The sequence below is a fragment of the Apteryx mantelli genome, chromosome 5 (genome assembly GCF_036417845.1).
Source record: "Apteryx mantelli isolate bAptMan1 chromosome 5, bAptMan1.hap1, whole genome shotgun sequence".
NCBI classification, from domain to species: Eukaryota; Metazoa; Chordata; class Aves; order Apterygiformes; family Apterygidae; genus Apteryx; species Apteryx mantelli.
The window spans coordinates 25,451,827-25,479,597 of NC_089982.1; the positions used below are offsets into that span (position 1 = coordinate 25,451,827).

A 27,771-nucleotide genomic window follows, 5' to 3' on the forward strand; every position below is an offset into this window, starting at 1 on the left:
GCTCTGTTAATAGCTTCAGCAGAGAAACCAGCATCTTAGTTAAGGACGGATCCAACCTCATTTCTCCATATTCTGTCACTCTCCAACAAAAGAGCAGTAAAAACAAATTTGCACCATATCTCTGGTCCTCACCATTCCCACCAGCCCATTCCTCTTTGAAGGCCTGGGGGAAGGAGAAGAAAATACCAGCTTTGAATGCTATCAAGCTGCATTTCTAAAGGATGCCAAAAATAGCTATACAGAGCACAAAAGCTATTATCCGCACTCTTCATTGTAATGACTCACTCACCAATACATTGGACAACCTTTGCTGATCTATGATTTGTAAATGTATTGTATGCTAAACCTGAAAAGAGGAAAGAAAAAGTATAATTGGTTAGGCTTTTCACTCATAATATTGCCTCTTCATAAATTACTGCTTTCAAGATGGATTTCTGAATAAATGAATGCCAGCAGCAATTCGAGGTGTCATATGGTAGCAATTGGATAAAGAAACACTGATACAAACAACACCAAATTGGGTGATCCAGTGATATATGCCCACAAAATCATGTTTAATTCTTAAAATTAACTCTTACGAGTCAGCACAAGTCTTTATTTTATTTTTACTTTTAAAGATCTCAACAAGAAAATTTTTTTAAATGGCTGGATTACCTAACAAGAAAATAAGCAGCTCATTTTAGTTTAATGAGCATTTATCATGAATCCAAATAAAATAAAATAGTATTTTTATATGCTTCAGCAAAAAATAGAGGAAAAAAATAACTAAATAAGCTAGTAAGTTCCACAAATTTTTGTCCTATAAGGTGTATGCAATAGTGCTAAGATTAACCATTTGTGATGAAAAAAAGTAGGTAAAATATATTTCTAGCAGGAAAATACTATCTCTCAGAGCACTTTATGTGTGTGAGACAGATAGGAAAGGAGAAAGGGAAGGAGGGAAGGGCAGAGACAGGAGGGGTCTTAGGTGAACACAAGATTTGATTTCTTGAAGTTTTCTTTAAAATAGACTCTTTATAAGTAGGAGATATGATTCTACTACTCATGTGACAATTTGCTCCTGATCTTACAAAGAAATTGATAGGACTTTTCAAGAGTTCAGAAATGTGCCAGAAATGAACTGAACAAGAATTTTCATGAATGCAACCAGAAAAGCTGTAGAGAGGAAAAAATAATCCCACCAGCGATTAACTACTGCCAGAAAAGAATAATAAGCATTTGTAGTTTAAATTTATCTTACCTTTGCACTGTACTAGAAATTCCGTATTTTCTATTTTTAATGGGAAGTTATATACCAAATACTGGAAAACATAAGTCAGTAAACTTCTTTCCATTTTAATTAGACTTCTTAGAGAAAGCATGGGTGGTCATACTTGTTTTTTCTCTAATTACTTCAAAATGGAATTTAACTGCTTCTGCACCATTTGCATTTTAGTATTTGTTTTTAGATGACGGATACTATATTCAGCCTTAAACACAACTCCTGTTCAGAGTTACTATTCATAATATCTGGCAGTAATTTAGATTATTCAATTTAAGCCATAAGTGTCATGTTTGTGATAACTTCCAACCTTTGCAGGAATAGCTTCATGCACCAACCATCATCACTGCCTCTGGCAAAGGCAACACAGCAGGGGCCTTCCTTACAAGGCACACACTGGAGGACATATTTCATGTATATTCAGCAGGAATATACACCAAAATCTACAAAACAAGCCCAAGACTTCTAAATGAACTCAAAGTATGAAACAGCTGAAATATTAAATATAATTGTCTAATCTATTACTTAAAACTGCCTTCGTACCAGAGCAGTAGAACGCAGCAAATGTGGCATCTTAGGAAGGATTGTAGAGGGGTCCACTGGTCTGAAGCTACAGAACAGTAGTTCTGACATCCACACTGAGCAAAGTGGTAAAACCAGAATAAAGCATACCAGGAGTGACAATACAAACGTAATACACTGTAGAAGAATCAGCACAGCCTTTGTTGGGGAAAGTCTTGCTTCCTAAATCTATTGCCAACCTTTGGAGAAGTCAATGAGCATACAGACAAGGAAGGCACAGCTACCCCTAGGTAGATCTCTGATCTGATCCTATGCAGCTGTTTTCATAGGTGCTTACCAGCAATTATACTGTAATTGATTTTACCTGGGCAAATCCTAACTTGCTACAGAAATGGACTTTCTATGGTCACAGGATATTTCCAAGCAGTGGTCAGGCTAAGCCTGTAGTGTGTGCAGATGACCATATTAATCAAGGATGACCAACTACACATTGACACTCCCTGATAATGAATCTTGTAAGAACCTGATGGAACACAAAACTGCAAAATGCTGAAAATGAATCACGGGAAAGAGAAGAAAACAAAATCCAAACATATAATATAGCTTCTTGCTTTTGCCAAGCACTTAATGACCTAAATCCAAAATTACTGCATGAACATTACTACCATAACATTGTGTTATTTGGGAAAAATGTGATCATATTCCAAAAGACTATACTACTCCACTCCAGCAAGGAGGCAAACACAGTACATACAGCCAAAGTCTGTAACTGGTAGAACAACAGATCATACAAATAACTTGATATAACTGGACTGACTGTATTTAATCAGGCAGACCAAAAGACTTCATGTACATTTGGTTTAATTTTAGGTAGTTTCTCTGAATCTGAATTCTGCCCTAGTCTCCTTCAAAAGCAGGTAAAGGAGGAAGAGGAAATGTTATGATTAAGGCACTTGCATGGGATTCATGCAACCCGATTTCAAGCATCATCTTTGACTTCACATGCAACATCTTGTAAATTCCTTAATTTGGGCCTGTTCCTGCAGAAGGAAATTTGAAGAACATATTTGCTAATATTGGTGAGGCTCTCACAACTCTCTGCACTGCCAGGTGCAGTTCATGACAGCAGATGCCAATCCAGGACAGCCCAGCTTGAGTCCCGTCTCCCCTCCAACAAGATTTCTTCTCACCCTGCGCATGTTTCCAGCCCTTCCCTCCACCAGCAGCAGCCCTCACCAGATGCCCTGCTGAGTTATTCCAGGCACCAAGCCATAGTTGCATGGCTGGACTCTGCCAGCTTAGGTCCCTGAATCAGTTCGCTGACCAGCTGGGAGAGCATCGGTGCCAGCACATGGGAGGGGTGGGAACATGGGGCCTGAGGAAGTGGGCAGGGCACAACTATGGCAGCACCAGTTTAGATTAGCTTAAACTACTGGGGGCATGGAAACGGCATCCACAGCCACCTCCCAATACTGCAGTGACCTGGAGAATACAAGGAACTGTCCAGGAATAGCAGAGGGAAGTACTTTAACTTTCACAAAAGAAAATCACTTGTGCTGGTTGTAAGTCTACAGGTTTTAAATTTGGACAAAGAGAAGCAGGGAAGAAACACGTTAATGAGAGAGAGAGGAAAACACTGGAAAACAAAGGTTTTAGAGTGGATTAGGCTTTAGTTAACATGTTTACTTATAAAAAGAGCTTTCAAATTTTTACTTTCAAAATTTTAAAACCTTGCATTTATTCAATATAAAAGTTTAAAAGCTGTTAATAATCTGTGAAGAATCAGTTTCAACAGGACTATTAAAAATGTGCAGTTTCTATAGCTGAAGTATGTGACTGACCAATAAGCCAAATTTAGAGCCGTAGTATTTAGACCTCTTAATGCATGAAACAAAAGTCTCTTTATTCTCCATCACACATGCCTGTCTAATTTTCAGAGCTAGCCATGAATGGTAAACTAACAGCAGTGAATTTAAGGCAGCCTGTAAGGCACATTGGTGTTTCTTTCACACTGTGCCTTGCTCCCTGCGAACCCGATGAGAGCGCGGTACTGCAATCATCTCCCTCTCCCAAGACCCCTGAGGTACAGATCTCTTCTTCACCTATCGCAGAAATCTTCAGCTGGTCCTACAAGTGCAACACATTTGCTCTACTTTGGCAATGTGCTAACAGCTTTTCTTCCTTCCCCCAGCTTTGGGGGAGGAAGAGAAAAAGGAAAAAAAAAAAACCCAAAAAACCACAGAGAGCGTGCGCGCACAAGAAAGAGCAAGCAAGCAGCACAGAACAGGAATACAACGCCCTGTAGATACCAGTAAGCTGGTATCCCAACTATTTGGAACAGCAACGTTACTGCAGCACCAATATATTGACCACTATTGTCCAGACAAGACATCATGACACGCGGCTGAAAAATATCCTATATACTTATAAACTTACAAAGTAGTAGGAAAAATATATCGACTGTTTGAAGTGATGGAATCATATGACCTGGGGAGGGAAAATGGGTCTTTGCCCGTAAAAAACACACACAATTGTGCTGAGAGGGAAAAAATTTATTGGTCCTTTAGATTTCCAATGACTGCTTGTATTATGTTTAGCAAATTCATTCAAATATTACATACAAAGGATATCTTTTCTTCATTTGCAATGTTAGAGCTAGCTTAACATTCAATGGAAATGTGAGGAATAAAAGCAAAACATTTTAAAATTATTAGTGAAATGCATGATTATTTTTTCCTACGTCAGCAAAACACTTACAGAGAACCAAGTTCTGTGCTCAGTACCCATCTTCCATGAAGAGAACACCCACATACTCACAGAAGGCACTTGAAATTCCTGGAAGCTGGGATGTCAGGAGGAGAAGGGACTGGCTATCGTTTAGATAACAATATGCTTGGTTTTAAACAAGTGCGATACAAGTATAAATTCAAACAGCCATAAAGCATTAACATACAAAATCTTAGCTAGACATGCTAACTAAAGGACTGCAAAATTAGAGTACAACAAATCCTTCGTGTCACTGCCAGCATTACTCATCATCTCCACCACAGAGGAGCAGGAGTGCTTTGCTGTAGTCCCCAGACGTATCTTTCTGTTAATATAACAGACCAATCACCATGAGTCACAACCACAGAAATGCAAAGAAAAGCAGCAGCCAGGGAGGACTCCAACAGATTACACATGTGTCCCGCCCACAGGAAATCCACTTGGATGACTCTCCACTCAGGAATGACGCAAGGAAATTCTCTGCCTCTTACATTAAGAGTTATATTTACACAGACAGACTTTCAGAAACACTTTCAGAAAGCTTCTGAAAGCTTTAAACTCACTTTACTAGAACTGTGCTACCTATTGCATATTAGAAAGCATTCATCTGCAAGTGAGAGACCAAACAAAGCAGCAGCAAAAGCAGCAGCCATTAAATGTGCAAAGTACATCTACTATCACTTCGACAGGGCCCCACCCTGCTCCCTAGACTTAACGGGAACCTCTGCCACAAACTGCAGTGCACTGCTGTCTGGGCCTGACTGACTGTTAAAAGCAATGCAGTGCAGAAGAATTGAGAGCATCAAGTAAGGAATAAGAACAGAACAGGGTAAGAGCAGTGCTACAAAACCTCACAAAAATAAGAAAAATGAAATCCCTGAAAAAATTCCTAGGGAAAAAGTATTTTGGCTTCAACTTTACAGCAAATATATTACAATCCTGTGACAGCTGGCTCTGGATTTCCTGCTGGCTCTTTCCCTTCCTGCTCCTTCCCATCCACTCAGAGGAGATTAGGAATCAGATAATGATTCTGCAGTGATTTTTTTTTCGCCTTTTGAAATGGCAGGAAAAGTTCCACATAACAATCTGAGGTTGAAGCTACAGCCTCATGACAATATAAACTCCCAACCCCAAAGCTATTTCCTCTGGCACCAGCACCCTCTCCAAAGCACTGAAAATTAGAAGGAAAGCAGGCAAGAAAAAAAGAAATGAAGAAGCCAAAAATGGAAAAACATGAGTAATAATGATTTCATATGATTGCATTTGCTCTCCTAGAGAGCACTGGAAAGAAATCTTCAGCTTTTCAAAGGAAATGTCTCCCACTTCAATTACATTAAGTTACTGCAGCCCAACAGTGCTCTGACTACACTGTGTCGACCAGCTCTAAACACATCTGCTCCCCGCCCCACCCCGCATAAACTTCTTTCAATAAACAGCAGTGGAAAACATATCCCAGTTACCTTTACTTCCTCTGAGAACAGAGCAGCAATCTTACCTGAATCATCTGATGCAATGATTTTGCAAAATTCTTTCTCATTTCTTGTCTAATATCCAGCAGATCAATTTCACTCCTTGAAACCATGACTCTGATCAGAGTATCATCATCAGTGCCAGCCCCCTAAAGACAAAAGGTTAAATAATATTACAATATGAGTTTGTTCTGGACAGATGCTGTAGCGAAACAGCAAATACATACAATCAGGGTGCAAGAAGAAAGCAGATGACACCTCAAAACACTCCTGCATGACATTTCTACTCCAAAACAGAGACTATTTTAGACAGTATCATAACACATTCACACCACAATGTGGAGAACAGAGGGCTGACCATGCAAAGTGCTCTAAGCCCTGGACTCCTATGAAGTGGCATATCATTACACCTCTTACTTCATATGTTTCATCTTCATAGGCTTCAACTGTGAATGCGCAGATAAATTCTAAATAATCTAGTTCCAAGATGATACAGTAGCATATCTGATCACCACAATCAGAATCACATGTAAATCACCCTTTCAATGAACCACAGTGGCTTCTGGAAGTGGGTATATAAATCCTAACAATGACTAATGGAAAGCATGTAACTTACTGTACAGTCAGACATAGGCAGAGCAAACCATTCCACAAATTATCTGCCCATTTATTATGGAGGTGAGCTTCATAATAAGCCTTTTCCAACCATGCAAATATGCTCCATTATTCTGTTTGACTTTATTGCTTTAGAAGTTTGATTTTTTGTATGGGAAGCGATGCCAGACTAACATCCCGACCCCTCCTGCTCAGACAAGTCAGACTCCAGGCAAGCTGAAGCAATACAAATTTCCACATGCTGTTCTGCTAATGCACCTCAAGGAAGGACTTAGCAGAGCCCTCCCTGATCTCCAGGGTCACTCAACTCTTAGAATGGGTGTAATATTCTTGGATTACATCTAAAAAATGCCCTAAAGCTGCTCAGAAATTATGCCAAGAGTATAGTGGTTTCTGAGTAGAATTTGACATTAAATGCTGGTAAAAGCCAAATTCTGCTGAAGTTTTAAATGATGGAGAGCTTTCTTATGTAAAGTTCTTAATGATTGTTATTAGAAAAAAAAATTGGATTTCACCAATAGACTAATAGAGAAAGTAGACCCCTCATAATAGACATCTAAGAGACTCCTAAACCCATAGGGAAAGGTTTTCTATTGCATTCTTAAAAAAAGTAATTGCTCCTCATACAGCTCAGCATACTGATACAGTATTTTATATTTTCCATCTGAACCTTATTTTACTTTGATGTCTATAAAGCAGTAGAGCAGCTTTTAAAAAAAATTAAGCTATTATTTCACCTCTTTCCATTAATTCTCATGCTGACACCTCATCAACACAGCCATCTGGTGACAAGTATTTCAGTGCTTTTCAGCAAGCAGTGGAGGGGGGAAGTCTTCAGGGAATCTGAGAACTTGCATGAAAACAGAAGACTACGTCATCTTTCCTAGGATTTGAATTAATATTAGCCAATGTGAGTTACAAATACAGTTTGCATTCTTATTTCTTCCCATCCAAGAGAAGGCAAAGCCATCAGAGAAACGGCTGTGTAGCTGACAAGGTTCCCATGAGGTCCCCCTATGGAGTCTTCAACTATAAATCTTCACTGTAAATTGTTTAAGTTTTTCTTTTTTCTCTGACAAGTTTCCTTTGCTTCTCAAAATGGGATGAATAGTCCTTAAAATGTGTTTTAAATCTAACTCCAACTTTAGTCTGTAAATACTCATCTCCAAAAGAAAGATCCATAGAACAATCTGCAGTTTAGCTTTTGGTCATCTTTACTTTCTAAATATAGCTACTATTTCTAAGTATATCCACATAAAGATACTGTAGCCTTTATTCAGCTGAATGTGCTCCGTGGATCTAGCCAGAAGTTTTCCAGCATCACAAGATCAAGTCCAAAAACAGCTGTTCAAACCAATGTTTCCTATGAAACATTTAGGGTCTGACAAACTTACAGTGAACTCGAAGAAAAGCTTTTGAACTCTTTGTAGCCTGTCCCAGATCTACAATCCCCCAAACCTTTTGCATATGCTTTACGATACAGTATCCTGTTGCTATTTGCAGTAAATGCGAAGAAATGACGAACAGGTGAAAGGGAGAGGAACTGTAGCTGGAGGAGAGGAAAAGTGATGTATAGAAACCATATATTTACCTTCATGGAATAATATAGAGTCTCGGCAAAATAGGCAGGAACGCTGCGAATGCATTTCACTAAAAAGACAAAAAATAAATTAATGATTGCTATTCAATGCAAGACAATCTTTTTCTGGCAAGACAAGGTAGCTGTGTGTTTTTCTGGACCACTGCCTCCAGTTTGAACAATTAAGTTTACAGTTAACTAATCCCTTGTTCTGCTACAACTCTTTAGGTTCTAGGATTTAAAATGCACCATGTATTTCTAAAAGAAAATAAACCTTGCGAGCCAAATTCTACCACTGGTTACAAACCCACTGTGACACTGTAGTAAGTGAGCTGCCAGGAATACAAACAAAGGCAGAATTTTGCTTCACTTCCTAGTGCAGGTGCACATGGCTGAAAAGCATGGAGTTCACCTCCCCTCCCCCATGTATCTATTAAAGGAAGAGTAAAGGCTTATTTTCTAAACACAAAAATAGATCCCAGGTGAATGACTTGAGAAGGAGGCATGTCTTCAAGCCACTTCTTATCCAGCTGCAGTTTAAGGGGGCTGGGGAGTAAATGAAAGAAGGCCAGTCTTAGATCTATTAATACTGTTGATTACCAACTGCTAGAAGCAGCTTCTCCAAATCACCAGAGGTTTCACGGTCAATAGTTTCTTCAATTTGAAAGCCAGAAATAGTCATGTATTTGTCGAACACTGGAAAACAAGAAAGTGTGCAGTCACATGTATAGCTGATATTCCTCCTGGCATCCTCCTCAGTACAGGTTAATTCCATCTGCACCTCATTATCCACTGTTCAAATGCTATTTTCCACTCATTCTTCCCTCTGCCCTATTTTAAATATCTATTTCCTACCAGGTTGCTACTCTACAACATATTCAATGAGAGGCTGTGGGAAGGAGAGAGAAGGGGGAGAAGGGGAAGTTGTAGGAAATGACAAGCATTTTTCCCAGGGAGCAGCTATCACTGGCCTGAATTTCAGTTGGCACCAGCAGTTTATGGAACACAAGAACGATGTTGACACTATCTAACAGGATCAGCCACCTCACTTGCACACAAAGCTCTTCCCACACTGGGCTACTACATCCAACTAACTTTGTGCAAACAAACTGTCCTACTGGCAGTCTATTCAAGTTCTGTGTTCATGAGTATCCATAAGACTTGGATTTTCTACTGTTAACAACTCCTCTGTGAAATCTTGCATTTCTGTAGTGCTAAGTAAATATTGGATGCATCAAAACAAGCTTTAGGATTACTTTAATGCAAAAATTAAACAATAAAAATCACAAACCAAATTTACTTTGAAAATTCAATGAGTCCAAAGATAAAGGAAAAACAGAAAGACTGGAGAACCAAAGCAAAACTTTCTGGTCACTATTTCCAACTGCCTAAAGAGCTTGGTAAAAAAGACTTATAAACAAGTTGGGGGGGGGGGGCAGGGAGGAATCTATTGTCTCTTTATTAACACCTAATAAAATATGCACCTGTAAAAGAGTTGCTCTTTTCAGGGCTGGATCTCCATCAGATGATGGTGATTCTTAACAGACTATCAGCATCACTTCTTTGGCCATGACCTCTTTCAAAAGGGAAAAAAATAAACAAGCATCCAAAAAGATGCACTCCAGCTGTCCCTCAGATCTATTGCACCACTGCTTCAAACAGCAGATTGGCACTGCTTCTTGCTTTGGGGAAATAAATTATAGGAAACAAAACTAAATTTATTAGGCAGAGGGAAGAGGTGAATAAAGGTTGCTGGGCTTGACAAATGCAGTAGAAGAAACAGCTTTTCTACTGTTTCTACTACCAGCTGAGCAGCACTGAGATTTTAGGCTGTAATTCAGTCATACTTGAACCATATTTACCTACCCCTCCTTAAATGGGAAACACTTCGGGTTCCCAAGATGGTGATGAACTTTTCTTCATCTGTTCCCCATTTCAGCTCCCCAGCCCTGAACAAGACCTGTTGTAAATTCCAAAGATTAAAACTACAGTATTTGTTATGTGTCCACACACCCTGTTGAAAAGCTCCATTTGTTTCAGTCTTAGAAGGAAAAAAAAAAAAGGAATAAAATTTCAAAATACAGAACTGACTTTAGAAAGGAAATGATATATTCTGAAATCGACTGTGAAAGCATTTACATGAATAATACTGCCTAAGGCCCTAAGATTTGCTGTGCACAAAGTCCTTTTCATAAGTCTGAAGCCTTCTGAAACTGTGATAAAACAGGAGATAAACTTCATTTCTAATACTGCTCTTTTTTTTTTTTTTCCTCTCTCTTTAAAATCAGACAGGCAAAACTTTATTACATGATGACTCATGTCAATGGGAGAACCATGCTGAGCTGGCCAAGGAGAAAGTTTTCCAAAAAGGAGGGTCAGATAGATTTAGATGCTCTCAGAAAGAAGATTTTAGACTGTTCAATTCTTAGCCATAGGAAACCAGATTGATAACAAATTTTAATCATTTTAGAGCACATTCACTGCTCCTTAGGCAAGTCCTTCTTCAATGTAAACAGCTATTTGGCCAAGAGCAGCCTTTAGGAAAATGAAACACTTTCCAAAATTGGGATAAGCAATCGAAAAATCAGAAAATGAAATGAGCTCCTTTTCCTGAAACTCAGAAGCCTTTTTCCATATTGCGTGCTAAACACGTCACAAGGAGAAATATTTGTATATATTGTAGTATATAGCTTTTTTTTGTAGTATACAGCTTTTTTTCCTCCCTCCTCAGTGAGCAGAGGAGAGGCAAACAGGTTAGAATCTGTATTCAGACAATCAAATATTTTCTGGAAAAACCCACCCAACCAAATCTGCGGCACAGCAATGTTGTCGACCGTTTGTCTATCCATATTGTTGAAAACTGAATGCAATGTTTTGAATTTCCTATTCATGTTTATCCCACAATCCTATTCAAAATGCTTTTGGTATAACCACTGCTGGCTCTTTTTAACTAATGGTACAAAGCACAACAGACTGGAAAAAGGCCCTCTATTTAGTCATTGCAGGGATATTTCCAAAAAAAAATCTGCTACGTTCTTTGACTGAATGCTAGCACTCTCCATTCAGTAGCAAACGTGAAGTCCCACTACAGCGTTTAGAAACTCCTGGAATACATTTCTTTGGTGATACTGGGAGTTTTGAATGGCACTTTATGCAAGTTCTAACAGTCATTAACATCTAGGTTTGGGCCAGATTTTATACAGCTAGTTATATTTCCCTTCCTTCAATTCCTCTGGAGTAAAGCACTGTTACAAATGTTCTAGAGATAATATCTTAGATTTGAAGCATGCTCGTCAAGCCTGATCTCACACGTTACTTGAAATGTTTTCTTAATGGCAAGTAGGAGATCTCCATGCATTCTCCCACCATGATGTACAAATGAACAAGTTCTTCATCTAAACTAAACCACCAATGTGGTCTAGTAGCTTTCATAAAATGTATTCTGTTGAATGATAGTTCAAATATCTGATAAATCTGTCCAAGTAAAGAGTTTTACAACCAGGGATATGTATTTACTTACAAAGAAGCTAGAAACAGATGATAAGCTAGGTGCCATTCACATTGATCTTACTGTTACCAGAAACAACAGTTCATAACTGTAAAAATAGCTGAGACTTATTAGCTGCATTAAATTTTCACATGCCTTGCCACTGTGCAGTACTTAAAAGATACCTCAATTGCATAATTTTTAAAAAGTGATATTCACAAAATCTCTTTCAAAAAGTTAAACTTTCTCCTTCAAGTATTCTCAGAAAAACCTTACAACTTCTCTGCATATTTGTACTGTCTCAGCTGCCTTTTCCCCAACTACTTTGAATTAATGTATGTTTAGTGATCACAGGCAAAAATAAATAAATAAATAAATAAATAATCACCACTAAATAAAAAGGTTGCTCTCTAAGGTGTAATACCCTTCCCAGATTATCATATCAATCAAGATACAAACATTTGGAAGCCAAAAATATGATCTTATATTTGCACTGTCACGTACCTCAGTTCTGACCATCTGTAGTTGGCAATAATTACACAATTATCTGAATTTGTTCCAGCTATGTTAGATGTTGAATGTAAAGACACCATTTAAGAGAAACATGACAGAACACGTCTCTGTATGGGTCCCAGCTTAAGCCAATTGCACACAAACCACAGAGATCATTTAGAAAATCAGGACTTTTTGTGCACATAGGTATGGTGCCTCCTAAATTTAGATGCAGTTTAATATCTATTAAAGAGGCCAAGAGAAATCTGTCTACTAAGGCCTGTGGTCAACAGCTTTCTTCAACTATGTAAACCCAGCCAAAACCAAGCCTGGCAGTTTCATGAGAGAATCTAGTTAGTGATCGAACATTTGCTTCACTAATTTCAAGTCTCTGGTTTTCAAGCGCTGAAATTTTTATATTTAATAGCAGGAGAATGATGCTTTCTGGATTTACATAACAAAGGATAGGCCTGCACTGATAAAATATGTTTTGCCAATATCTCTCTCCAACTTGCACTGCTGTCAATAGAATGTTTTATTGATTTGGTATTCTGCTTTTCCCCCGTCTCACCTTTTTTGAGCAATTCATATATTATCTTTCATCTCAGTTGACAATCTATGAGTGAAAATGTCTAGCTCAAAGCTATCCAAAATAGCTGAGAGGAAACATTCATTAAACAAGCTCTGTAATCAAATTGCTGAAATACTGACCATTACTACAACTAACAACAAAGCCAATACAATCTAACAAAAGACTGGATCAAGGATACCACCAGCGTACTGCTGGTATTCTTTTTCCTGTCTGGAACACAAGTTTAATGATCAGTGACAAATCCATGGAAAATATTCAGCAGGGGCAATAGGCAGGTTCCTAGAAATTCTTTGGTGGCAATTCTGGGACTGTCGTGTAGTTACAGTAAAGCAAAGTATTTGGAATATTTTCTCTTTTTAGTATTTCACCATCTCTGGAGGCATCCCTCATGGAATAGTGTTAATATTCCTCTAGCTATTATATGATGCATGCTATGTAAGTCTTGGAATTAGAAAGAAGCCGAAGTCAGATATTAAGGAAGGAACTCTTAACATCTCTGAGTTGTCCAGCAGTGGGTCTCTGAGCATCATGTCTCACCATCCATAACTCTTCTATTGACCTAGTCACTGTATCATTCAGGCACCTCATGAAGTAATAAGCAAAACAGGACATGGTTTGCACTGAAATGTGAAAGTGCCCAAAATGACCCCAATGTTTCAGCTTTGGCCACTTCGCTCATCCAGAATGTATAAAAATGCAGCAAAGTGTATTTAGAAAAAAGGGAACCTCAAGAACTTCTCTCTCACATTTTGGGCTCCATCCATGTACTCTCTTTGCAAGACAATGAAATGCTCTAGGAAAAAAATCATTCACCCACCTGAGCATCCTGCTCAACAAGACCTTCATCAACTCTGCCATCAGGATCTCTGTTTGCCTAAAGAGAATTTGTAGAAGTTATTACACTGATAGTTGAATCAAAAAACAACTAATCTGTTATGTTTAGCCTGTAAGAGTTACTGTGAGAAGTCAATCCGTAATGTATCTTCTCTGAAACAAAACTTATTTTTCCCTTCTGCTTGCATGCAGCATAATGAAATAAATGTTTTGTTCTCCCACTACCTTCAAAACCATCAGGCCCCCTGCTATACCTACGTGCATCACAGAAGTTTCTCAGGCCAGGGCTGTGGAAGTGGCCTGTAACAGAGCTCCAGACTGACCCTGTCAGCTTAGTGGGAGTTACTCAGTTTCAGAACCAACCCTGCCTGTCACCAAGGCTGTCTAGAATCACAAGCCAGTAAGTAAGAAATGTCAGACATGAAAGCAGAAATGAAATAGTGAGCAGGAGTATATATAATTTCAGTTAGTCTGTTGTCCACCACAGCAGTGGCAGAGTTCTGCAGCCCAGCATTTCAGTGTCTACCCTACACACACGCATATAGATACTGACCTGCAGCAGGACCACCAGCAGTCTCTGAAAATGGCCTGATGTTTCTCCTGTGATCTTATCCTCCAAGTTGGCCTCATATTCTGCAAAAGAGCAATACCTGTTCACCACCTTACCCACTTCCTCAGTACTTTTATGAGAAAAAAAAGGAAAAGCAAAGAGGTTATTTGACTCACAGCATGTGGAATCACTTACCAGAAATAGCTTTAATAACCCAAAGACATACTCTACCCTCACTTATAACCTAACATTATTGTAAAACAGTGGCAAAAAGATAGCATCTCAAAGCTCATATCAGGAGCTGATTACTCAAAATATTATAAAATACAGAGTGCCACAAACAGGTTCAGCTCCTAAAGGAGCTAAAGAGCACACAAATCTGCTGTTATGCTGAAATACAGCAGCCCAGTGAGTGGGAGCCCAGAAAAGTCTCATTTTGCTTGCAAAACTTAATAGCATCAACAAGCTTTGTCCTTGGGGACCCTAAGTTTTGTCTTGAACCTTATTCAGACATGAGAATTTCTTGTGTGACAGAAAGCTGGATAGATACAAAAGAAATGTGCTGAATTAAACACTGGCTTAAAAAAAACACAACCAAACGAAAAAAAAAACCACCCACACAATCACAAAGGGAAAGCCTATACTCCTGTGGATATTTCTGTGGTCCACCTCAAATCTAGAAACATGCCAACCAAACCAAAAGTTGTACTTGCTTTAGCACAAATGCATTTGAACAGAGTGCTCAGCAGGAAGCAAAAAAATTGCTTCCATTTCTTTATGTGGTGTCAGTTTCCAATTACTAAAAATCCCCTTTTTGTTAAAGAGATGAAAATAACGTGTGGAAGAAAAATATATTTGAAGGAATTCTAACTATAAATCACAAAACACCAAATTCTGCATCCCAGAGTTGCAAAACAAGAAGGATTTCGGTTTACAATCCAAACCCTAGCTTCTTACAGTATGAAGTTTCTCAACCCAGCAAAACAAAATCCCAGTTGTTGGAAACACCCCTCAGTTCACAGATAGGCCTTATCTGAAACAAACATTAAAACTATATTGAGAGAATTGGAAGAAGAACCTAGATGTTTATTTTTTACTGAACTTTACCTTGCAGATAAACCTGTTTTATATTCCGCAGTTCCTCAGGGGTTCTGGAGGCAAGAATTTCAGTCAGCACTTTCTCATTGGTTCCTGCTCCCTAGAGGGGGGCAAGCGTAAATTCGTTGATAGAATAACAAAAAGACGACGAGCATTCCCTTAGACAATCACAAGCGAAAAATTGTTCTCTTCTTACCTGTTATATTTTGGGAGCACTGGAAATAACATTTTTCTTTCAGTTCTGTATTGATTGCTTTCAAAACCAAACCCACATTTAATTAAGGCTCACTACCATTGACTTCAGATGCGACCTTCCATGTTCAAGCACACCCGGTATGCCTCAGTTCTTCAATATCACAGTCAGTAACATCAAGGAGACCAAATGTATAAAATGACAGTTTCCATCTTAGCTCTAGTTCATATGCTGTCTTTCATTGTCTAGTATACACAAAAACATAGAGCCACCCAGGAATGATCCTTACCCTTATATGAACTCTATTATGTTTACATCCAACCTCTCTCACACTGCAAACACAGACTTTTTACAATAGAATTGCTAATCCGGGCACCCAGATAGTTTAAGTTGTTAATTACAAGAAGGCACAACAGACACTTTTCAGTTTTGCAAGCATAAAATTTACAAAAGCCAAGGCAATCTCTTGTTTTCACATGTCAGAATCTACTTTACCTATAAGAATAAGTATTTGCTTACACTTTGTTTACACTTCAAAAGGAGTCTTTTCAAAAAAAGCAACACTCAGTTACAATACTGTGTATATTTTGCTGCGATGTGTTATTTAAAATTCTTCCTATAAAGAAAATCTGTATGCTAATTCTCTGCAAAGATATCAAAAAAAACCCAAAAACAACCACCCTACCAGATTACATGCAATCCTTTACAAAATACAGATTGTTTCATGAACGTGCCTGGTGAACAAGGCAGGCACAGTTACATTAGTTATAATCTAGGGAGCCTAAGTAGCAGCAGTTGTGAAAACAGATAGCACAAGCTTCAACACAGACTTCATGCTCTTAGCCAGATTGCTACCTTGTGCTGAAATCTGTGCTATCAGGACTTCTTTACTGTTGCTACCCACCTTACCTGAACTGCAGCTAGCATCAACATCTTTTCCTGCACAGATACATTCTCTGAAATTCTATGATCACGTGTGTAATACTGTTTATTTCAAGTGAGGGTAACAAAAACACTCTTGTTTCACTATCTCTATTTTTCCTCCAATACGTGTCTGTTCCGTCATTTCCCTGTCAGTCTTCAGCTCTTAAATCAACAAAAGGAGTTTGGGGATTTTTTTGTTCCTTTTAGTCAAGACAGCTTTTACTTGTTTCTTTGTAAGGTGCTATCTCCCCTTCCCCCACTAACCAGAGACATTACAGAAAATTCCAGGATTCAAAGATTCCGTTGTCTGACATACTATTTGCTGGGTCATGGGTTCAGGAGCACTAGTCTGCACAGTTAACTAAAGCCTACATATTAACCAGGTCGTCATCAAGGATGTTGGGACCTTACGCACCGGTGTCACCCAACCAAGCACTAGCTGACACTGTGTCAAGTTCAATGTCCCCTACATCAATCAACAGGTTCTGCAAACAATTCAGGGACATCCACTTCCTGAATTTCCACAGGGTGACGATATCAGACATATGGGACAGAGGAAAAAGTAGGAAGGAACATATGGAAGAAAACACACTGAATAAGACATCTAAACATATAGATCATAAATTGTCTGTTTACCTGTCCTTCCCCAAAAGACACCAAATGCATTCAGCTAAAGAGAGAAATGTTAGAAAGGTAACACTGACAGGGTTATCAATTCTTCCCTTTGTATAACTGGAGGCAGCTTTTAAAATGTATTCAAAAAAATAAAAAACATTTATAATTTTGGTCCTGGACATGAGTTTACACAAGCATGCTAGCCCATCAATTTTGAAGTTGGACTGTACTTTATCAGGTATAAAAAGCTCTCTGGCTTAAATAATAGTCAACAAGAGACAGCCAAAACCCATCATACTTTAATGAAATGTGTTGAACTAATTTGCAGCCCATGCAGACAGCTGTATAGCTATAAATCTTGTGTTGCTTACAGCGAAACATCTAGTGTATACTGAACTTTAGCACTGCACTTTAGCAGCAAGAAGGATTTAATAACACACACACACACCAACTCATAATACCTAAATCAGAAGGAATAAGTCCCATGCTACGAAAATTTTAATGAACGCCTACAGTGACACCGTTCTCTTAAAATTATATAGTTTCTCATTAAAATAATTTCACATAAAACATTACACAGACTAGATTTCTAATATACTGCTAATGAGTTATTACGGTGAATAAGAAACTAAGCAAAACCATGGCATTAAACATATTAGCAAGCATGTTAGCATAACATTCCTAATTATAAAAAGAGAAGACTTCTATTGAATGCTAATAGAACCAACAGAAAATTTAGACTTATATAAAACAAAACAAGAGCAACAAACATTTCATATAATATATTCATGCCCTTCCCTTGGTCCTCTTACCTTGATGGCATGCTTCAGTGCATGAGCATCAAAAATGTATGCTGGTCTCATCAAAGATACCATCAAGGTTTCAAATTTGCCAGTAAGTTCTGATTTCAGGTCATCCACAAGATCCTAATGCAGAACACACACAGTACTGTAACGAACAAGGATTAAACGTTTCAAATGGATGTCATGCACGTCTGCAAGCCAGAACACTCTGGAGACACATCAAGAAGCGCAAGCAACAGGGCTGGTTTTCATTTTAACCGGCACCTACACAGAAATAAATGTAGCCAAAAGGCAAAGGAGGAAAAAGAAGAGTATATATGGCCATTTGGTAAACCTGAGACATATTTTGGTCTGCAGGCTAACAAAACCCATCATCTTCAGAAAGGCAGAATGATAGGCTTAAAACAGAAACAATATACAAACAGCTTCACAGCTCATATAAGCAAATATCACAATTTGTCAGAAAGGAAAGGGGGTTGGAATGGCTGCTACCAATCACAGCCTTTTGGATTTGTTTGGTAACTAATGCTAATTGGGACAGAGGGTTCATCTGGGGTGGGTTTTTTTGTTTGTTTATGTATATATAGAAATTCTTTAAACCCTAATTGCTAGCTGCATGTGCCATTGAAACAAAGGTTAGCCAGCCAAGATGTTAAAGGATCCAGCAATGCTCAAAGAGAGCAGCAAATCCTCTTTGCTTTAAGCTACCTTATGGCTTTATCTACCAATATGCTTGGCTTCATTCTCTCCTACATTGGATAGCTAGAAAAACTGACAGAAATCAAAGCACTAGAAAATCCTTTTCTCACTATCACTTTACCCTGCAGACCAAAACCAATTTGTGGCATCAAAATATTGGATAATTCCTTCCATACTGAGGATGATGTCAGTACTAGAAGCATGGTAACAGGAAACTATAGGAGGTTTTGCACAAAAATAAATCTAAGACACTTACTGGAATGACATATAGAAAAAGAAAGTCACAACACATCATTGTGATAATCTAAACGGAATATTCTAACCTAGCCAGCAATTAAGAATTATTAAGGGTGGGAGGGAAAGATAGTGGCAAAACTAGATTTTCTTCAAAGGAATCTTTTACAGGTGTATGTGCCTCACAGTTTTAAGTAATCATCATAGGCCATATTCAGCTCATTTTTAAAGTAATTTTTCTTCTCACCCTGCCAAATAAGGTTTTAAAGGCAGATGCAATTTCTTGGCGCTGACTGTTGTTTCTGCTGGTAAGGATCTTCAGAATAGTTTCTTCATCAGTCCCTGAATTAGAAAGAAGGAAACCAATCCATTAAAAACATTTTCTAAAAACAAACAACTGCGGCACAAACTCAGATGGCAAAGAAAGATGCTTTAAAAATAGCAATTCATTGACAAAAAACACCAGCATTTAAGTAACAAGTGTAACGACACCTCAAGCTGTGCTGCAAAGTGTGGTATTCTGCCGTAGCAAAACTACAGCTGGAGGACCCACGCACTGTTCTCAGTCAGTACCCTGTTCCAGACACTGCTTCCCGCACCCCAGGCATCAGGCATAACATTTAGTCACAATCTGTATTTCTATAAAGGAGCCTTGCTTTCAGACTCTCCAAGGGATTTATTTTAGAATAAATACTCTGCCTCCTCCCAGCAAAACTCAGTCTAGTGACCCTAAATACCCCAGAGTATGGAAATACGGAGCTATCCTCATTTTATGTATACTAGTTTGCAAAGTAGTCCTCACAGCACAACATCTTACTAGCCCTACTTAATTCGTCAATGGGCTGAGGTGTATTGCATTTCCTCCCTGCACCCTGTTTTCTTGCAGCTTTTCTTGCAAGTTATCTGTTCATACAGGGAAGTTTTGGGTCAGAAAGCTACTGTGTGAGTTTTACAGACCACTTGTTAGCCTACATTCACTCTGGGTGTTTGTATTCTTTGTGAACAGTAACTGTAACACAGCTTACCCACTTCCAGACTAAAGGTGGCTGTCACACATTTTCCAAGCACAGACCATCTAGCTATATTGTCATAATTCTCTACTGTTTTGCCTTGTAAATTCAGAGTCTAACTTACTGTGCAGTAAATCCTCTTATGCAGACAAGCTTGTGGAGTATTAATTTTTGAACTGGGAACATGCAAACCACCTTCTTTTTTCCCTGTGCTAACCCCAAAATAAACACTCTTAAGAACAGCAGAGTCAGAACTAGGACATGCCTAGATCCTGCAGTCCTGGGGTTGTCATTCCACAGCATGTAGACACACGCCCTATCCTCATTTGCTAATATAAAAAATGAGTTCAGACAGGATGTTTTCAAAGGCAGCTAATGCAAGAGTGAGAGCCCTTTCCCTTTCATAAATTAAATTATTCTTACCCATTCCCTTCATGGCCTTACGAAGGGCTTCTGCATCAGCTCTGGCATCAAAAGGAGAGAAGGCCTTCACGGTGCCTCTTGTGTACTAGGGGGAAAAAAGGGGGTGGGAGAAGGAGCAAAGCCATGAGATAGAAGATATCAGCACTTTTCAGCTCTCTGTAAGTCAGCTCAGACTAGAATTTGAACCCAAGATCCAAAAGATACTAGTATTTTTCTTGCAAACGTCTGTCTAAATAGCTCTCTGGGTATGCAAACATAGCTCTCACTAGAAAGGTACTACTACGGTTTCATTCAGCAGTGGACCTGCTAAGTTCAGGTCTTTTACACGAAGATAGTTTGCAGGATTGGTAGTTACAACATTGAAGCCTGAATGCAGGAAAGTGGCTAAGGAAATATCATTTATTAGAGTGACTTGAGGAATTAATTGGACAGAGCATGTGTGCTAGGAAAAACTGCACAAAGATCCATGACATGCTCAGAAATGAGAAAGAACTTCCTTTCCTCAAGAAAAACTTACTGGAGCTCTCAGTCCCTGTCATACTTTGATTTTTCCCATCACACTGGAAATGAGACCTACTGAACTTTACAATGGGCTTCAACTTTTCATCATGTATGTTTTGGTACAAGCACCTTTTTACTCATGTAATTCAGCTACCTTTCTCATAGCAGTTTACAGCTAAAAAGAAATTTCCTTTCAAACATAAGGATAAAAGATCAAGCCATCCAAACACAAAAATAATTCCATTAGGTTTCCATGGAACATAACTCTTCAGGGAGTTTCTCTTCCGGTCAAACACAAAAGGATATTCATCACCCTTACAGAAGACTTGTCTTTATTTAAACCTGACAGTTCAAGAACCTACTGTGCTACACACATATAGGTAATTTGTAAGCTACTTTAGATTTGATGTTGAGCACAAGAGGGAAAACAGCTAGGGTTTGGGAATAGGGAGGTTTTTCTAACAGCTGGCAGGTGGGTGGGGGAGATTTCTTGTAGCCATTCCTGTACAGAGGTAGCAATCAGTACAGCCAGGGCATCTTTCCACTTACGATGCAGAGCACAGAAGGAAGTGCCAAGATGCCTCCTGAGGCTGACAGCAGATTATTTCACAGGCAGCGCAGCCATCTGGCCTCTGTGATGCCAGGTTAGCAATTTCAGCCACGCAGTACTTTTGTTTCAAGCCAATGTACTCATGTAGGCTAGGTCAGCCAGAAGAGCATAGAGAGAAAACAGCTGGCAAGCGCCAACCAGAAACTGCTCTGAAGCGCTGCCACCTCTCAGGCCACCTGTATGTTATGGCCATCGGAGAATCCCTACCCGTCCCACCGCAGAAGTAGTAATGGATTTGGTGCAGCATTTGAGCTGCACGTAACCTGCAAACCAGCTATACTGCTGCAGCTCTGGCATCCAGGAAAGCGCAAATCCATGTCACGGGAGTACCCCCAAACAGTGCAGCTGTAATGGCAGACTCTCCAGCCACCTATGCTGCCCTTGCCAATATATGCTAGTGCAAATAGCCACCAGCAGTGATTGTTAGTATAAGGCAAGCTTGGATACAGCTATGGGGGTTGCAGTCAAAGCTGCAGTCTAAAAATACCTTTGGAAGCCACACCTGGGCAGATGCAATGCTGACAGGACTTGTCCCAGCACTGGGAAGTTGTCAAGCCATCCCTACCTTGTATGTGACAAACCTACTCCTCTAGCTTTTTAGAGCAGTGTGACCCAGCAACAGGGCATGGGAGGGTACAGTCACACACCCCATGTTTAATAACCACAAATCCATCTAAAAAAAACCAGGAGCACCACTACTAGTTATTCTAGTCCCAATTTCTCATTTGCAAGACCAACAGACAGTGGTAGAAAGCTCTGCAGTGATAACAAAGTTGGTCCATGGAGGAAAGAGCTGTCTTATCTTTCCCACACATAGCACCATTGGCCAGAGAAAGAGAGGGCAAGTGCCAGTTCTAAACCATCATCACTACCTGAAGAGACCCTGGCTCAGAAACTTAAAGGCTGACTGTGTCCACTGAAGTCAACTTTCAGGCACAGAGAATCCGAAATAGGACCTCTGAAGCAGATTTTTCTAACAAAAAAACAGATCTGTACAACTGTGACTCTGATTTTCAGCATTTCTGAGAAAAGCCAGGCGCTCATTTATAAGAGAATTATAATTTCCACACTGAGTTCCAACTTTATCAAAACAAACTCATGCTTGCAGATAGATCACAGTTTCACATCTGCTATGATATCCTTATCTACGTGAAAAATCAATGCACTGAAAGACAATTATCTAACATTTGTTTCCAAACTTCATAACTTTTTTATAGAGTTAAATAAATGATATTTTTAACATCTCTAAAAGTGTGCCTTGTTATTTATGCAAATAGATACACAATAACACTACTGCCTCATAGGACATTTTTATTTTGGTTATTAAGTTTCTCACTCAGAGCAGAGCATGTGAAAAAGTAAGTAAAGCATATCAATGGAACGGAAAACATAAATAGTCTTTGATATTAATCCACTTGTAATCTGGAATGATCCCTTACTAAGGGGCAACACTGTACACTGTGAGTAGTAAAATATAAAGACAATGACAACAGGCACAACCTCAATAGAAAGAATATCAGATGATTATACCACCCCAAACCTACCCACATTCTCTTTTCTTTCCACACTCTCTAATACACTGCGTGTTGTTAAACAATCATGTATAGTGCACAGGCTATTTGAGACAATACACTAGAAATAACCAGCAACTTCCATTTCTTCCAGAGATCTACCAACAATGAGACCAATGAAGCCACTAGATAGACAAAATTAACATGAAGAGGAAAGGCGGAGAAAAAACGTGAGATTTCAAAGGAAGAGATGATCTAGCTTTAAAACTCATGCCCCTCCAAATGATGAAATTAATGTTTTGTTTGTTCTTTTTGTTTCTTCTGCCTTGGCAGAAGTTTGTAGGCACGTTTGCAGAAGGACAAGAAAATACGGTCTCATCAGCTGTGTTTTTTCTAACCAGCACCTCCAAGCTATGACAGCTTCTCCCAATAGACAAAATTGCTTCATAATTTGATGTCATGTGGCCACATATCCTGGCAACAGCACTATCTGTAAAATCAACAATTGCCACTTAACTAGGTTCCTTTTTCTTTTTCCTACCAAGCAGACAAAAAGATTTCCTACCCACAAGATCTTGTGTTTAGCCCTGTTAAATACAAAGCATTCATTATTAGGGAATAAAAGACCACATTTGGACTGATTCAGACTTACTCCCAATCACTCTTGTTCCATACCCACTCACAGCAAGTCCTTACCAGCCAGATTCCTGTACATGAAAAACTACACCTTTTCACCATGCTGCAGCAAGAGAAGTTGGGTCTCATCTCTCTACTACCGAAAAACCCAGTGTCTGTTACAGAGGAATACAAAAATACAGAGTGGTATCTGACATCAGATTTTTTTTAAATCGGTCATCTGTTTACAAGACAGCACAGGAAAATGGTGGAGTGAGAAGTGGGAATGGAAATGGAGAATGCTTTTCAGCACGTAGGTCGATGAACAGAAAAGGTATGCTATTTTGAGAACACAGAGAAGAGCCCAGAAGCTCACGTGCTGGAATAAATGAATGATTCCCTTAAGATTTCTTAGATAAGTACAGCCATCTTGCAGATAAAGCACAATATAGTGCTCACCAGTAAATTGAAAGCCTTTGTGGCCATTAATGACAGGACAGAGATCCTGGTTCAAACTGTGCTTTAAAATTGACATCATACAAGAAATATACATCTACTTCATGACATCTCTGCTAAAATTTCAACAGCCAGTAGAACGTAAATTACATAGCGAATGGATGCATACAGGCACAGAGTGGGTGCGTATGTGAAACTATTTTAAAGACATTTCTATAAAACATCTCTCCAAATTTAGTAATGCTTCATAGAGTTCACTTAAAGGGAAAGAATAAGCTCTGGTCAGCAGACTATATTCACATCTGCCCTACTAGATTTAAACTCCTAACAAAAGACAAAATTGCACAACATCTGTTTTGAACTCTGAGTCACTGCACCATAGAGATACCAAAAATGGGGGGTTGAGGGGGGGGAGGAGGAGGAGGAGGAGGAGGAGGAGAAAGAGAGAGAGAGAGAGAAAGAAATAGATCAAGCAACAGCAACTTTGAAATCAACACCAGAACATTTTCAAAAACACTCAAAGCATTTGTCCTTGCAAATAATCCCAACAAAGACAGTGGAACTGCTCAGGACCCAATTCTGCACTTGCTAAAACGTGTGTACTTTTGAATGTCAGAAATAATTCTCTAAAGCAAAAATGGAGTTAGTGATACTACTCCTGTGCTCCTAGTCACATGTGCAAATTGGCATAACAGGAACTGCAGATACAGTGCACAGCAGCCACACCTGCACTGGCAACAAGCAACCATTTCCCAGCAATATTTACAAATGGACATACAAAATGGTCCCAACTTCACTTTCAGGGAAAAATGTGAGAGTAGCATACCAACATAGACCAGTCCACAACATGCAAGACCACCATCCTGCAAGCAGAAAATACTCTTGCTGCTTTGTTTCAAGATTTCTGAACTAGCGAAGATTACGGGGTAGAATTTCCAAGGCAGCTAGTTCATCAAGCAGGAAGATCTTGTCACATACACACCTCTGCACTAACAAAGACCACTACAGATAAAGGTGTGAGAAAAGGCAGCTTGTTAGAGCAGCAGTGTTCCTCCAAACAAACTGGTAAACACAGACATGGAGAGACCAGTCTGCACAGCGCATTATGGTGTGCCGTAGCTTCCCCACAAAATGAATGGATCTTTTTCTCCTGGCAGTGCAATAGACAAAATGCCTCAGCACCTCGAGAGGAAAATAAATAAATAAATAAATAAAACTTGCCACTCCTGAGCAAGAGCAATTACTTCAGTGGCTGAGACTCCAAGAAAAACTTACCTTTTTCAAAGGTTTTATTCTTCAGTGACATATCTAGACTTAACTGGACTTCGGCACACAGCACTTTTGGTGCTGTTCTGCGCAGCTGTTTTGAACTCTGAACCTTTAGTTGCCTGTATAAATAGCTACCGTCAATTAATACTCAACATTTCATAATTAACTGATATGTATTTTCATTTTGTGGTGTTACTTCATGGTGCAACAAAATTAAGAACAGAAAATAAAAGCTCTCTGCATGCAAAAGCATGCAATACACTCGCCATGAGGAGTAGACCTTATTCCTCACGTTTGTTTGTTTTTGAATGAATTACAGGCTACAAAGCCTTAACACTCTTACAGCCTTTCACTGCCACATACAGGCAGAAGGTTACTGAAGTCAGTGGAAAGCAGTCCTCCGAAGGAGGAAACTGGAGGGCAAGACCCACCTGGTACAAGACCCCATAGTTCCAATTACTTCAGCCCACCGCAATTTACCACAGTCAGCAACTCAGTCCCAAGTGTTACCTCAGGCAATAGAAAATCCTGCCACATGAATACAAGAATAACTGGTTTATGCTTTGGAAGAATGAAACATTTCTTTTACAAAGATCAAAAATCAAAGTCAGTGTCTATGTGGAGTAAATTACAAGTGAATCAGAGATTTCCATGTTTTCACAAGACAGAAGTTATCTTCAAACCTACAAGTGACATTACATATACCGTGGCAATAAAAGGTTGTCCAGGTAGATCAGTCTGGCCAGATATCCTGCACTGGCATGGGTAAGGTTCCCTATTTTCCAGTGAGATACACCCTAAACAAGCCAGGCTGAGTTAAAAGGAAATCCCCTTTTCTATCCCTCAAAAAGCCTAGCAAGGATTTAGCAGAATACTATTAAAAATAAAATGCCCTTTCTTTAAAATGAAGAACCCCATCTTTCTTTAAAAACTAAATTCAGATAGAATATGAGTAAATACTCTCAGCAACATTAAAACATCACTAGTATTAAACCATTCAACTAAGTATTCAACTAAAAATCATTCAACTATTATTTCAAATTAAAATAAAAAACTACTACAGTGTTACTGTGCAATTAGCCTCACTCATACAATCCGAGGGCTTTCATTTCCTACAGCAGCACAAGAGCAATAAGCAATTTAACTTTTATTTTACTTTGCAGAATGTGAATACATCTGTTGTAACTGTAGAAACAGTGTGGTTTGACTAATTCTCCACGGCTTCATTCAGGCTCCAAGGTAGCAACAGTGACACAAGGATTGCAAAGGAAAAAATAACAAGTGAAACAGTGTGGTAACGGCAACATTTTCAGGAAAAAAAAACAAAAAACAACAACAACAAAAAACAATTAGATACGGCAAAGTAGCAGAAGGGACTACACAGCCCTGAGACGTGTCACTGGGCTGCGTGGGCAAGCCTCCACCGACCGCGGCTGTCCTGTGCCGAGCGGAAAAGGAGGAGGAACACCAGAAGAGGAGAAGGAGGAGAAAATAATAATTTTTCTCTTCCCTCCGCCAGTGGAAAGAGCTTCCACCCAGGCATAATATAAATACACGGTACTGAAAACTTGGCCAAATTAGTGGAAACTGGCGGAAAAAAAGTTATGCCTGACGTGTAGCTCACATGACTAGCCGCTTTCCCCGTCCTCCTCCCAGCGCCTCCCGAGCTCTGGGGACGGGCCGATCTGAGGGAGGCCAGAAACCGGCAAGAGCGAAGAAGTAAGAAGAAGAAGCAGTGGGGGAGAACGCGGCCGTTAGCGGGCGGCCGTTAGCGGGCGGCCGCCCCACCCCGCGGCGCCGCCGCCCGCCTCACCTTCGCCATCTCCGGGTCCTCCGCGCGCCGGGGCCAAGTCTGCGAAGAGAGAGACCGTGAGCGCCGCGGCGGCCCCGCGCCCCGCCGCCTTCCCCGCCCGCCCGCCCGCCCGCGGGGCGCCCCCTCACCGCTAGCGGGTCCGCCGAGCCGCCGCCGCCGCCGCCGCCCAGAGCCGCAGGAGCACTGAGGCGGGACGGGAGGAAGGGAGGGAGGGAGCCGGCCCCGCCGCAGCCCGCCCCACCCGTGGGACGGGACGGGACGGGACGGGACGGGACGGGCCTGGCCCCACCCCACCCCGGGCGGGCGGGGAGCCGCCGCCGCCGCCCCGAGCCCGGCGGGGTAGCGGCTCCCGAGGCTGCGAGGGGCGCGAAGGCGCCGCCTGGGGAAGGCCGGGCCCGGGGGCCATCGAGGCGGCTCCTCCGGCAGCTCTGGGCAGCGGCCGCCGCTTTGCTGCAGGCCAGTCCGGCCAGCGTGAAGCGCTGCGCTCCCGAGGCCCGAGCACGTCGGAAAACGCAGCCGGTCACCCTTAGATGACCGCTTTCTGCACCATCTCTATTATGCCAATAAAGTGTACACTTAAAGTTTTTTTCTTTTTTTAGTAATAAACCTTGGGAAGAAAAATGACATTTGCAGAGAGTCTTCAAAGCATGAGCAAGGCTCCTCCTGCTGAAATCAGTGAAAAATCCCTCCTATTAATCACAAGAGGAAAGGGAGCTGGGTCCCCCCATCACTAAAGGACAAACCTATACTAAATTTTAAAGCAGTCATTTTATTAGCTGACTTAGGTTACCTTCCAAGTAAGCTAGGTTAGCAAAATGAGCCTGACACTG

The 27,771-nt window shown here is 40.1% G+C and overlaps 1 protein-coding gene and 1 long non-coding RNA gene across 3 annotated transcripts; both read right to left on the reverse strand.

The window, feature by feature from the left end:
* Positions 1-4,314: 4,314 nt before the first annotated feature.
* On the reverse strand, positions 4,315-27,167 carry ANXA5 (annexin A5). Of its 2 annotated transcripts, none has more exons than XM_067297672.1 (13): positions 27,070-27,163; positions 26,942-26,980; positions 20,167-20,251; positions 18,981-19,075; positions 17,810-17,923; positions 15,275-15,365; positions 14,171-14,250; positions 13,601-13,657; positions 10,079-10,172; positions 8,813-8,908; positions 8,225-8,283; positions 6,045-6,167; positions 4,315-4,874 (listed from the first exon to the last, which is right to left on the reverse strand). In XM_067297672.1, the coding sequence occupies exons 2-13, from the start codon at positions 26,948-26,950 to the stop codon at positions 4,812-4,814; spliced, it is 966 nt and encodes a 321-aa protein (XP_067153773.1). In that variant the 5' UTR covers positions 26,951-26,980; positions 27,070-27,163; the 3' UTR covers positions 4,315-4,811. The 2 variants fall into 2 exon arrangements, with proteins under 2 accessions (XP_067153773.1, XP_067153774.1); XM_067297673.1 differs by lacking the exon at positions 4,315-4,874 and adding an exon at positions 7,371-7,483 and having other exon boundaries at positions 27,070-27,167.
* LOC136992254 (uncharacterized) lies at positions 22,569-26,935 on the reverse strand. The gene is made up of 2 exons (XR_010884367.1): positions 25,135-26,935; positions 22,569-25,041 (listed from the first exon to the last, which is right to left on the reverse strand). It is a non-coding gene; the product is annotated as an uncharacterized lncRNA (long non-coding RNA).
* Positions 27,168-27,771: the final 604 nt, after the last annotated feature.

Excerpts from the sequence above, each read along its gene's own strand:
- ANXA5 (XM_067297672.1), bottom strand. Across the intron at positions 13,658-14,170 it reads TGCTGGTGGTCCTGCTGCAG|GCAAACAGAGATCCTGATGG; the intron begins GTCAGTATCTAT and ends AATTCTCTTTAG. Across the intron at positions 10,173-13,600 it reads TTGTTGAGCAGGATGCTCAG|GTCTTGTTCAGGGCTGGGGA; the intron begins GTGGGTGAATGA and ends AATTTACAACAG.